At 35.8% G+C, this 12,107-nt stretch overlaps 1 protein-coding gene across 1 annotated transcript in view; it reads left to right on the top strand.

The window, feature by feature from the left end:
* Positions 1–11,905, top strand: part of CLPP3 (CLP protease proteolytic subunit 3) — a 103,980-nt gene extending 92,075 nt beyond the window's left edge. Inside the window, exons 3-5 of the mRNA XM_089420104.1 lie at positions 9,111–9,286; positions 10,926–11,021; positions 11,205–11,905. Coding sequence (XP_089276230.1) covers positions 9,111–9,286; positions 10,926–11,021; positions 11,205–11,498 — 566 coding nt within the window. The 3' untranslated portion in view covers positions 11,499–11,905. The remainder of the gene's footprint in view (positions 1–9,110; positions 9,287–10,925; positions 11,022–11,204) is intronic.
* The last annotated feature ends 202 nt before the right edge of the window (positions 11,906–12,107 follow it).

Below are 12,107 nucleotides of genomic sequence, written 5' to 3'. Positions count from 1 at the left end.
ATTTAAATTTCTCTGTTGTATCTAAGTGGCATATTAGTGATTTATTGATTATAATTTTGGAGATTGTTAATTGTCTTAAGTAGCATTAATCTTGTCTTTGAGCAATTGTCTATTTATATTACTGCCGCATTTCTCCAACACTGTTAAACTTGAACACTTTCTCTTGTGGATGAGATTTTATTCATTTATTGTTTAAGTACCTTATTGTTCTTAATTGAAAATCATTGTCATTAAGTACTTAACAAATTAAGTAATCTCACCTTAAGAGCATTTATCTCTTGCACTTGCATACTAGGGATAGCCTCTTGCATTAATAATTTACCTCCAAGCATAAGCTTGGTTGATAGAGAATAGGACCACCTTTTTCAATTTAGCTTGAGGGGCTTAGCACATCTTTAGTGGTTAACACGGTGAACTTGCAATCGTCAGAGCCATGGTCTCTATAGCGTTGGAGGGATAGCCTCTTGCATTAATAATTTACCTCCAAGCATAAGCTTGGTTGATAGAGAATAGGACCACCTTTCTCAATTTAGCTCGAGGGGCTTAGCACCTCTTTAGTGGTTAACACGGTGACCTTGCAGTCGTCAAAGCCATGGTCTCTGTAGTGTTGGAGGCATCAGGTGGTTAGAACACAAGGGGAGGTATCATTAATCAAGCCTTTGCTTGCTTCCCGTTGGCTTCTATCCCACAACCTACTCTAGAGACTAGTTCCAAAATAGTTAAGAGGAAGGTTACACTTAGAATAGGCATCTAACTTAAAATCAACCAAGATTTTACATTTAATCTAGCTTGTAGGATTTGCATTTCATCTAGAATAGTCAAGCATCCAAGCAACGATTGTTCATCTGGCTACTTGACATCAAATTGATAATAAGCAAGAAGTTGACTCCATAGGGCATTGGTCTCACATTAAAATCTAATTTAATCTTTAAGCCTTGCTAAATTTAACCAAGTATGTAGGCCATTCAATCGTGTCTCCTAGACTTGTTGGTTGCCAACTTGTCCTTCATCTTCACATTTCCATAGGGACTACCCCCCATAGCCTGCTGTTGGGAAACAACTAGAACGGAGAGGTCGGGGATCAAAGTGACAGCCCCCGACCTGAGTCGTTGTCACAGTGTCTGTACAACCTGAGCAACAACACTTCCCAAGAGCACAACATTTGCACACACCATCATTCTTTATCTGTAGTTTAGGAACCCCTGACACTATTTGAATTAGCTCAAACAATGCTCTAAAATTAAGATGTCCATACCTTCTATGCGATAGTTCACTTGGATTTATCTCATTATGTACTAGTGCTTGATCTGGTTGACTCACAACTCTATATAGCCTTTTGTCACAAATCCCAATAACCCTAACATTATCTATATTAGATCCCTTGGACCAAACGAGTACTTTGCCATCCGCAAAAGAAACTCTATCTCCTTTATCTTCTAAACAAGAAATAGAGACAAGATTCTTTCTCAAACACAGTACATAAAGAACATTGTTGAGATGTACATTGTTACCATATTCCAGCTCTATCCAACTCCTTTGATTGCATAGTTGTTGTTGTCTCCCAATTCAACTCTTTGAGACAACATCTTTTCTATAATGCTTGAAAGATTCCCACGCGTTGTGGTCATGTGCCTTGATGCTCCACTATCTACCAACCGCATATCATCATCATCTGCAAGGGAACCTGTCAAGACTCAAAGCAGAATAGTAAAAGAAATTCTTATCACCTTTGGGCTTCTTTGGTTTTATATCTTCAACATTTCTTGTGGAAACATGTTACTTCCCATTTTTCTTCTTGTTATTAGCCATGTTAGGACGATCTCTCTTGAAATGCCCATATTCCTGACAACCATAACATTGGATCTTTGATAAGTCTTTCTTCTTCTTACAGGAAGAAGATCATTTTCCTGACTTCTTGTGTTGAGGTCCAAACTTCTTTCCCTTGTTCTTGAAGTGAGTTGCAAGGGTTTGAACTTCTTCATCCTGACGATCTCTAGTCATCAATCTTGCTTCTTGAGCACAAGATGTCCATAGTTGTTCAAATGTAGGAGCTTCCTTCCAACTGCTTATACCTGTTGCAAAAGCATCCCATGATCTAGGAAGACCATTGAGTGTTGTAATTACTAGTTCTTGATCAGGGATGGATTCTCCAATTGCTTGAATTTGATCTCTTATTTGGGAAATCCTTACGAAGTAAGAAGCCATAGTGTCGTCATTAGTCATCCTTGTATTTTGGAGTTCATTCTTCAAGCTCATTGATTAACCAACATTCTTGATAGTGTAGAGATTCATTAGGGCATCGTACATCTTCTTTGAGTATCAAGTTTTGCAATGTAGGGAACCAAATGATCCCTAATGGAGTCTACTATAATACTCATAGCATTGATGTCATCTTCCTTGAATTTTTCTTTCCCTACTTCATTAGTTGGTTCAGTAACCTTCCCTGTAATGATATCCAAAACCTTGTTCTTGGCAAGAAGAATGTCTATTCTAACTTTCCAAGCTTTGAAGTTTGATGCTCCCTCTAGCTTGTTTTCAGATTTCATAGCCATATAAACCAAACTATGAGAAGGACTTGAATAAAATGCTTTCTAGGGTTTCGTCAACATGATCTCAATGTTCCCTTCTTCCTTCACCAAAGCTTTGATACCATGTTGATTCTCTTAGTGCAATTAGGCTTAACACACTATTTTTGAAATTCGGATAATTACTTTTGATGTAAATCTTCTTTTAATTTATTCCAATATATCATTCACCAATTATACTAGAAAATTCAACCATAAAGAACAGTGGAACAATAGAGATCACAACACACAAAAGAAGACAAGATTTACCCAGGGAAATCCCACAAAGGGGAAAATCCCAACAACCTTTTAAATTCTTCTTGTTCAATGAGAAACATACCTAGAACTATGGTCAAATCTGGTCGTCTCCTCTTACGCGGAATTTCGGCCTTCTTGCAATAGCCAGTTGCCCTAGAATTTTGGCCCTACAATAGTTTCCCTAGTTACCCAAAAATTCCGGCCCCCTGCAACAATTGCCCCAAAAATATGTGAACTGCAGAGAGAGATATCAATCCACATGTGCGAGTTGCTAGAGAGAGAGAGAAGAGAGAAAACTTGACATTCTTCTTCGTCTTTTGCTTGCTTGCCCAAAACTGCCTTTGTGTGAGAGAATGTGAATTTCCAAATGGAGGAGGTCGAGCTGCCTTTATATAGTAGTTTGTCTTGGGTGAATGGACATGTCTCTTGGCCAAGGCTGACTTGACTTGGAGGGAAGTCGACTTGTCACTTTTGGAGCCAAAATTTTCATTTCAAAAATTCAAATTTTCATCTTTAAAAAGTTGCAATGGGACTTTGACTCAAAATAAATTTTCTTTTGACTCAAGCATTTATAAATATGCTTTACAATGATAAATACAATTACATCAAGTGACCAAATGTACATTATGAAGACCGACCATAGTTACAAATTCAACATCTACTATGCATTATTGTAGAAAATTCAACATGTTTTGCACTCATGGAGTCCTGGTTGGGTCATTTATTTGCAAGTTTAATAGTTGTTTTGTTTTCCAGAGGTGTATGAGGTCCTTTGTTTTAATGGTTGTTCCATCTAGAGTCTAATCAATACCTTCACTTTATGTTTTTATTTTCATTTGTTGTCAATGGTTCCATGTCGGTTTACATTTTCAAGGAGTTTTAAAATTTGTTTATGTATTGGGTTAAATGGGCCTTTTATAATAATATATATTGACCATTGTTATAAGGAAAAAAACACTAATTATTTGGTCAAATTCCTTCTTATAACATTGATATTAAACATACAGTTTTATATCAATAATATTTTATGCATACTAGCATTAAGCCCTTACTAATATTAATAGCTATCAATGGTCACAAATATTTTGAAGAACATTAGAGAGCTCCCTATTGCATGTGGCTTCCCCGTCTTTATATGTATGTATTTTTGTATTTTTTAATATAGATTACTATCATTCCCAACCTGCCATTTCCTACAAATTTGGGGGGAACTTTTAGCTGTTCCTGACACTCGCACCTGTGCTTGGGATGTTTCTGTATTCCTAACCTGTCATTTCCTAAAAATTTGGTGAAACCTTTAGCTGTTTAGACCCTTGTACTCCTGTTTTGAATGTTTCTGCATTCTGAAAAAGTGTGCAACGTAGCAAATTTCCCTTCTATCTTAAAGGAAATGAGATTTATTCAATTCAGCCGAATTTAATTGATGAATACGAATGAATTTGTTCACCGTGCCTTTTGAATTAGGTGAATTTTGAACTTAATGGTTGAAACTCGCTAAATGTGGTGATTTAGGGTACAACTTGTCTCTGCCCAGATTACAAGTACTTTGCAAGAATTAGGGTCATATTGTCAATTTCCGCAACCAAAAAAATTACACTTGAAGGTTTTATATGTAGGGGCTTTGAATCCTGGATCAACAAGGGAAATTACATCAATCATCAACTTCCAGTAAGGGCTTTGAACCCAATTGAAAGGAAGGCCAGGATAGTATCAGAAATTGACAAGAACTTTTCCTGCCTTGGTATGCCCATTCTTCTTCCAATCTGCGCTCTCCAAGCTACTTTAAGAGCTAGGTGGGGGAGTGGGGGACGGGAGAGGGGTGCTAAAAAAGTGTAATATCACCTCCAATGCTAGGATAAGTGGAGATAGGAGGACATTTAAGGTCAAGGTTGCGGCCAATGCTCATGCACAAAACTTTCACTTGTACCTATTGTTGTGGATGGAATTTGCGATTCTGTAGAGGGGGTGTATCTAAGTATGACCACCCCATTGCTGCAATTGCAACTACTATTTTGTCTTTTTTTTCAGATTTTAGACTTCTGCTACTAGTTTCTTGTTGCAAATAGGTTTCTAAATCCATCACATTCATAAATGTTTGTAATCGACCTTTCGAACCAATAACTATGGTTCATCTTCAAGATGGAAGATAGATGTGAAAGACTAATCATGCTAAAGGTTCTAATAAATAGGTAAAAGAAATGCAAAAAGGAAGACCCGACTAAAAACCCTAAAAGGAAAAAAACGAAAGTTATTCTATTTTTTTTAGATTGGGAATGTTTATAAGATGGCCATGATATGATTTATTAGAAAGATTAATAATTAATGTAATATAATTCATATAGGGTTTTATGTAGGGTATTTTTATTTATAAACTAACTGTGATATTATTTAGTAAAGATGTATATTAATGTAAAATATTTTTTTATAAATGTAAATTAATTAATAATGATGTTTATATTGTAATATGATATGTTGATGTTGTAATATTAATGTATAAGGAGTTTTATTAATTAATATTATATATAATGTGTTTATATAATATAATGAGTTGCATTATATATATAATAATGTTATATAGCATATTAATAATGTAAAATTTTTAATTAATAATAAATTAGGAGCCTTAAGGGAAGGGGGGTTGGTAAGAGATTGATTTGGATGTTAAAGTGGGAATCCAGTTCTCACTTATATTCCATCCTTCATCTCTATTAAGGTTATTAGGATGTTTACTAATTTCTATAGCCTCCCTAAATTTCCTATGGAAATAGTGATCGATTTTAGCTAGGATGCGGGTCTTTTCAATACAAATTTGATGTTTGGTTTTATTGGAATGATTTGCTAAAGTAGACGTTTTGGAACAACCATGTTTTATGTCAGTGGAATGCTCTAAGATTCTAGTATTGATTGACCGATCAATTTCCCCAACATATGGTTTTCCACAAGAACAAGGAATTAAATAAGCTCCTTTTTGGCACTTAGGGTCTAATGGATCTTTTATAGAATCAAGGTAACTATGAATGGTGTGTAAAGGTTTGAATGTGGCCATAATGTTATTCTTTCTTAGGATGTAGGCTATCTTGTCATTGGTCCCTAAAATGTATGGGATGTTCACTTTACCAACAATACTATCCATATTTTTAGTATTTCTAGGAGCCTTAATGGCTTGATGTCTATTGTACCCATTCTTTAAGAACTCATTTATAAGATGTGCCTTTGTTGGCATTACGGAGGGCCTTAATGGCTTGATGTCTATTGTACCCATTCTTTAAGAACACGTTTATAAGATGTGCCTTTGTTGGCATTACGGAGGGCCTTAATGGCTTGATGTCTATTGCACCCATTCTTTAAGAACACATTGTGCCTTTGTTGGCATTACGGAGGGCCTTAATGGCTTGATGTCTACTGCACCCATTCTTCAAGAACACGTTTATAAGATGTGCCTTTGTTGGCATTACGGAGGGCCTTAATGGCTTGATGTCTATTGCACCCATTCTTTAAGAACATGTTTATAAGATGTGTCTTTGTTGGCATTACGGAGGGCCTTAATGGCTTGATGTCTATTGCACCCGTTCTTTAAGAACACGTTTATAAGATGTGCCTTTGTTGGCTTTACGGAGGGCCTTAATTGCTTGATGTCTATTGCACCCATTCTTTAAGAACACGTTTATAAGAGGTGCCTTTGTTGGCATTACAGAGGGCCTTAATGGCTTGATGTCTATTGCACCCATTCTCTAAGAACAAGTTTATATGATGTGCCTTTGTTGGCATTATGGAGGGCCTTAATGGCTTGATGTCTATTGCACCCATTCTCTAAGAATGCGTTTATAAGATGTGCCTTTGTTGGCATTACGGAGGGCCTTAATGGATTGATGTCTATTGCACCCATTCTCTAAGAACACGTTTATAAGATGTGCCTTTGTTGGCATTACGGAGGGCCTTAATGGCTTGATGTCTATTGCACCCATTCTCTAAGAACACATTTATAAGATGTGCCTTTGTTGCCATTGTGGAGGGCCTTAACGGCTTGATGTCTATTGCACCCATTCTCTAAGAACACGTTTATAAGATGTGCCTTTGTTGGCATTGCGGAGAGCCTTAATGGCTTGATGTCTATTGCATCGATTCTCTAAGAACACGTTTATAAGATGTGCCTTTGTTGGCATTGCGGAGAGCCTTAATGGCTTGATGTCTATTGCACCCATTCTTAACAACACGTTTATAAGATGTGCCTTTGTTGGCATTAAGGAGAGCCTTAATGGCTTGATGTCTATTGCACCCATTCTTTAAGAACACGTTTATAAGATGTGCCTTTGTTGGCATTAAGGAGAGCCTTAATGGCTTATATGTCTATTGCACCCATTCTTTAAGAACACATTTATAAGATGTGCCTTTGTTGGCATTACAAAGAGCCTTTGCTTGCGTATATTTTGTCCTTATTAGTTTTAGCTTCATTAAAGGCATCAGAAGGCCAAGTTTGCTTGTTATTTGACATCCTATTCTGAGACGCAACTGTAAGAAATTACGATGTCTAGTAGTGAGCTACAGCATATGTACAGCTTGGGTCCGAAAAAGACATGTTGTAATTGTATCTGTGATTAATTTGTAATAAGCTCTTTGGAAATTAGCAATATTCCTCACACAATCATTTGAGAAATGATTATTATTGATTGCTGAAATATCTAAAAAATTGCTCTGCAACAAACTACCTTTCTCCCTATTGTAAATGGGAACTAAGAAAAGTGTATTTACTATTATCACTTCCAAGTTCCAATGCTAAGATAAGTGGAAATAGGAGGACATTTGGGTTCAAGGTTAGGGCCATGCTCATGCACAAAACTTTCGCTTGTACCTAAGTATGAGCATCCCATTGCTGCAATTGCAACTGCTATTTTTTCCTTATTAGTTTTAGCTTCATTAAAGGCATCTAAGACCAGGTTCGCTTGTTGTTTGACATCCTAGTCTGAGACACAACTGTAAGAAATTACGTCTCGTAGTGAGCAATAGCATATATACAGGCTACAGCTTGGGTCTGAACAAGACATTGTTGGAATCGTATCTGTGATTAATTGTAATAAGCGCTTTGGAAATTAGCAATCTTCCTCACACAATCATTTGAGGAATGATTATTATTGATTGCTGAAATATCTAAAAAAATTGCTCTGCAACAAACTACCTTTCTCCCTATTATAAATGGGAACTAAGTTACTAACCCAGTTCATACCATAAAATCATGAAGGCACTATTGAGATAGTTACTTAAAGAACTATAATAGAAATGAGAATTATGTTGAGAATTATAGTTCAGACAAGAACCTCCACACAGGTTCAGTGTCACCATGCAAAACATATTTCAAGATTTTTTTGAAAGTAATTCTATTTTAGTAAAAGTAACTATCTGTAATTCATTTTAGAAAAAAGTGAAGGTTTTATGCTGTTGAATTTAAAAGTGTATTTCATGCATGACTCTATATCAATCTTAAATATAGATTCTCTGCTAAGAGTATAAAGACGGGGCAAGGTAGAGGCTTTCATCACACATGAGAAGTTGAGCAGGTTGACTAACAGAGAGAGAGAGAGAGTATGTACTATCAGTAAGATCAGTGGAAAATTCCTCATTTATTGCAAACTCTCTCTTCCAATTGATGCTCCAAACCCTGTTATTTATATGATGTCCCACGTGTTGTCGAGGAAGCTGTTATTCCATCTATGGTTTGGAGGATAAATGAATGGGTGGCTTGTAATACACACCTAGTGGGGGAATAGTATTATTAAATGTCTCTACTTGTAACTATACTAAGATTTAACGATTGGTCCTAATGAATAATCGCGGTGTAGAGTTTTCTCTTGGGAAAGGGCACAAGAATGATCTAAATTCTCAGCCACCATTATTGTACCATTCACCAGTTGAGTTATTTTCTTTGACTTCGAGCGCATTGCAAAATGACATTTCTATGTATTTGTATTTTGTTTGAATGTTTACCATTGGCTCACTTTTCATTCCTACCTTTTTGTATTGAATGTGTGGTATTGGTTTAAAAAGAGATGATCCATTAAGTTCTCATTTTCATTAAAGTCCATATAGAATCTAGATCTAAATTGTTTTAATGATTTGATTGTCTGAACGAGGTTGGTTCCCATTTATAACGGGGAGAAAAGTAGTTTTTCATAGAGCACTTTTCTAGATCTGATAATTAGATGCCTCAAGTAAGGATATCTTAGTTTTCTCTGTAATCTGGAAAACTTTTCCCTGCCATTTCTAGCATTTCTTATTTTCCGTGTTGCTATCCAGGGATGGGAATATATGATGCTATGAAATTATGCAAGGCAGATATCTCAACTGTTTGTTTTGGACTTGCTGCATCAATGGGAGCATTTCTACTAGCTTCTGGAACAAGAGGCAAGAGATTTTGCATGCCAAATGCTAAAGTGATGATCCATCAACCGTTGGGTGGAGGCGGCGGTTCAGTAAGTTTATTGCCTGGAGTGATTTGTAACATATTTTTTTTTTAACAAGGTCAAGTTTATGCATTTGCATGGATATCATTTTGATGTATCTTATAGAATTGATCTTCTCAATTACATAGGCTCTCCAATAACAATTGGTTTATCCATGGGACGCAAGTATACAGGTTGGGAACAGCTGAAACATGTTAATCTCTTGAAGAAAATTGAGTGTTTAAAAATAAATATTGGTTGAAGGATCTTATATTGTTTGACTAAATAAGCATTAGCTGGAATATGTGAGAATTCTTTCTTTTTTCTCCTTAAAAGGAAAAACCTTGCAAGGAAACCCAAAGGATGCTTCCTCACATTTGTGGATGACATCTGTAGAAGACTCATCAGCATAGACTAATGCACCTAATGCAGGGAATACAAACTGGGCACCTGCTGGCATGGAACTAGTGAAATGCCCAATAACTTTGGTAACAAAAGTAAAATAGTGTGGAAATTCTTTCTGAACAACTTATTATGTTTATTTTTTGGTCTTTTGTGATTGCATGAAATGGAAAATACTAGAGTTGGGCAATGAAAAATTGAATATTCCAAACATGTGGCCTGGATAATACCAGGCTAATAGGCTTGGATCAGTTCTGTTTCCTGCTCATTCTGGGCATTGCATATTTTTTCAGGCTGCTTTATTTCTCATGCCATTGTCAAGCTGATTACAATGCTGCTGTTGGTTTTGGGTGGTGGTTAAATGGTTGAAATTCTGCTGTCCATGGCAGACTTTACCTCAAGGCTAATTGGTGTCCTATTTATTTCCATATAATTGGGAATAAAGTTTTTGGTACGATAATGCTTGCAACTTTTGTTAGATTCAGATTTGATATGTGATCACCTTTTATAGCTTGAAAGGATTCACAATTGTGGTGTAAGGTAACTGTCTTAAAAGATTTGAATTGATACCTGATGCATATCATAGTCACCATAGGCAGATATGGATACTATATGATATGGAAAAATATGTATCTGGAAAAATCCAATATGGATAGATATGTGAGTATATACATCACACAAATACAAAAAACATGCGTTTTTTTTTACAATTTTAGGAAAATTTAAAATATAGTTGGACAAAATTAAAGATTTTGTGCCATAAAGTTACTCAGATTTTATGCTATAAAGATGGATGAAATCATGATTTTGGGTGTCTTTTTAAATTTGAATGGTAATTTTAAGTCTTTTTTTAGGTTTCTTGAATTTGTGTCGTATCTGTTAGAAAATATGACCACATCCATTGTGGTACAGGATATGATGTATCCAAGCCCAGATGTGGATTTGTCTGGTACCTATGGTGGATGTCATGGCTTCTGAGGTTTTATTTTAATGAAGTTTCTATACTTTCTGCTCTACATATTATTATTTTTTCAACTAACAAAATTGTTAACATGCCATTATTCCCTTCTGCTTTATCATTGAATAAAGATGGAACTTTGTTCCAAGTTCAGGAATTTTCACTTTTTATTGCAAATGCTGGCTTACTGGGCAAATGCCTGCATAAAAATGCAAATTAAATGGCAAATTGTGAAAGGTGTGGCATTGATGTTGATCAACTTGTGATACAAAAGTCTGATATCACTCAATATGAATTTTCTTTTTGCAGGCTATAGAGATGGCACTGCAGGCCAAAGAACTGATGTACCACAAAATTAAATTAACAAAAATAATGTCTCGTCTCACTAACAAATCAGAGGAGCAGGTGTGTTTTGTATCTTGAAATGCAGTATATTATTTCATATGTAAAATTGTATGTATTTTGTGCTAAATATTAATGCCTGTCCACTAGCTGCTTTATGAACAGGATTAAATTTCTTTCTTTGCAAGTATTTTCTGAGGAGGTCCAATTCTAATTTCAGAAGTATTGTTATTGCATTGGCTGCAGGTTGCACAAGATACAGATCGGGATTATTTTTTGAATCCATGGGAAGCTGTTGAGTATGGCCTTGTTGATGCTGTTATGGATGATGGAAAACCTGGTTTGGTTGCTCCAATAGGAGACACGAAACCACCATCTAATATTGAAATGTGGCACTATTGGTCATCTGAAGATTGGAAGCAAAAAAAGCGTTTACCCTCAGAAGAGTATCTCATACAGAAAGGAACAGAGGAAGGTTCCTTAGAAAGCAGTGGCAAAAACGATTCTAAGCAACCAAATGAAGGAGCAGTAGCAGTTTGAAGTTGAACCGCTGAGATCATTAATTGTTTTCTAAACCTTCTTGACACTTGTTCTTGAACTGTTACTTTTTCCAACCATATTGAGTGAAACCCCAAGCTATAATTCAATCACCTTTATGACTTCTAGTCAACAAGTTGAGCTCTTATCCTTCAATATTGCTTTGTGTGCTTGTCAAAGGGATCTGACTCATTTATAAACCTCTAATTGGAATATATAATGCCATGTGTCCCTTTTGCCAATTGAATCGCATTAATAATACCTAAGGTTCCTTTCTGGTCTTAGTTTGGGAAATTCTAGTGCATACCAATCTGTACTAATGCTTTGCAAGAACTTCTTTGGGTTAGCTATATGTATTTCTACATTGTGAAGATTTATTCATTTGGGAGAAGGATTAATTTTTATGTTTACATGATCAAAGCAGTCATGTTTTATCAACTCCAAATGTCACATCTACATAATATGACTAAAGTATCCTTGATAGTTTGTAGATGTGCTTAAATTGGTCACAATAGTTCATGCCAGTATTGTTCATTTTTTGAATTGGGAGATGGATTGGTTTTCTGGTACCACTCACACATCCTATTAATTTTCCCCTTTGATTACAGCCCG

This window comes from Pinus tabuliformis, chromosome 4_1 (assembly GCF_031772625.1).
Source record: "Pinus tabuliformis cultivar Carrire ecotype Pingquan chromosome 4_1, CPIR1, whole genome shotgun sequence".
NCBI lineage: Eukaryota > Viridiplantae > Streptophyta > Pinopsida > Pinales > Pinaceae > Pinus > Pinus tabuliformis.
The sequence above is the reverse complement of the archived record's forward strand: the minus strand, read 5'-3'. Positions and strand labels throughout refer to the sequence as shown.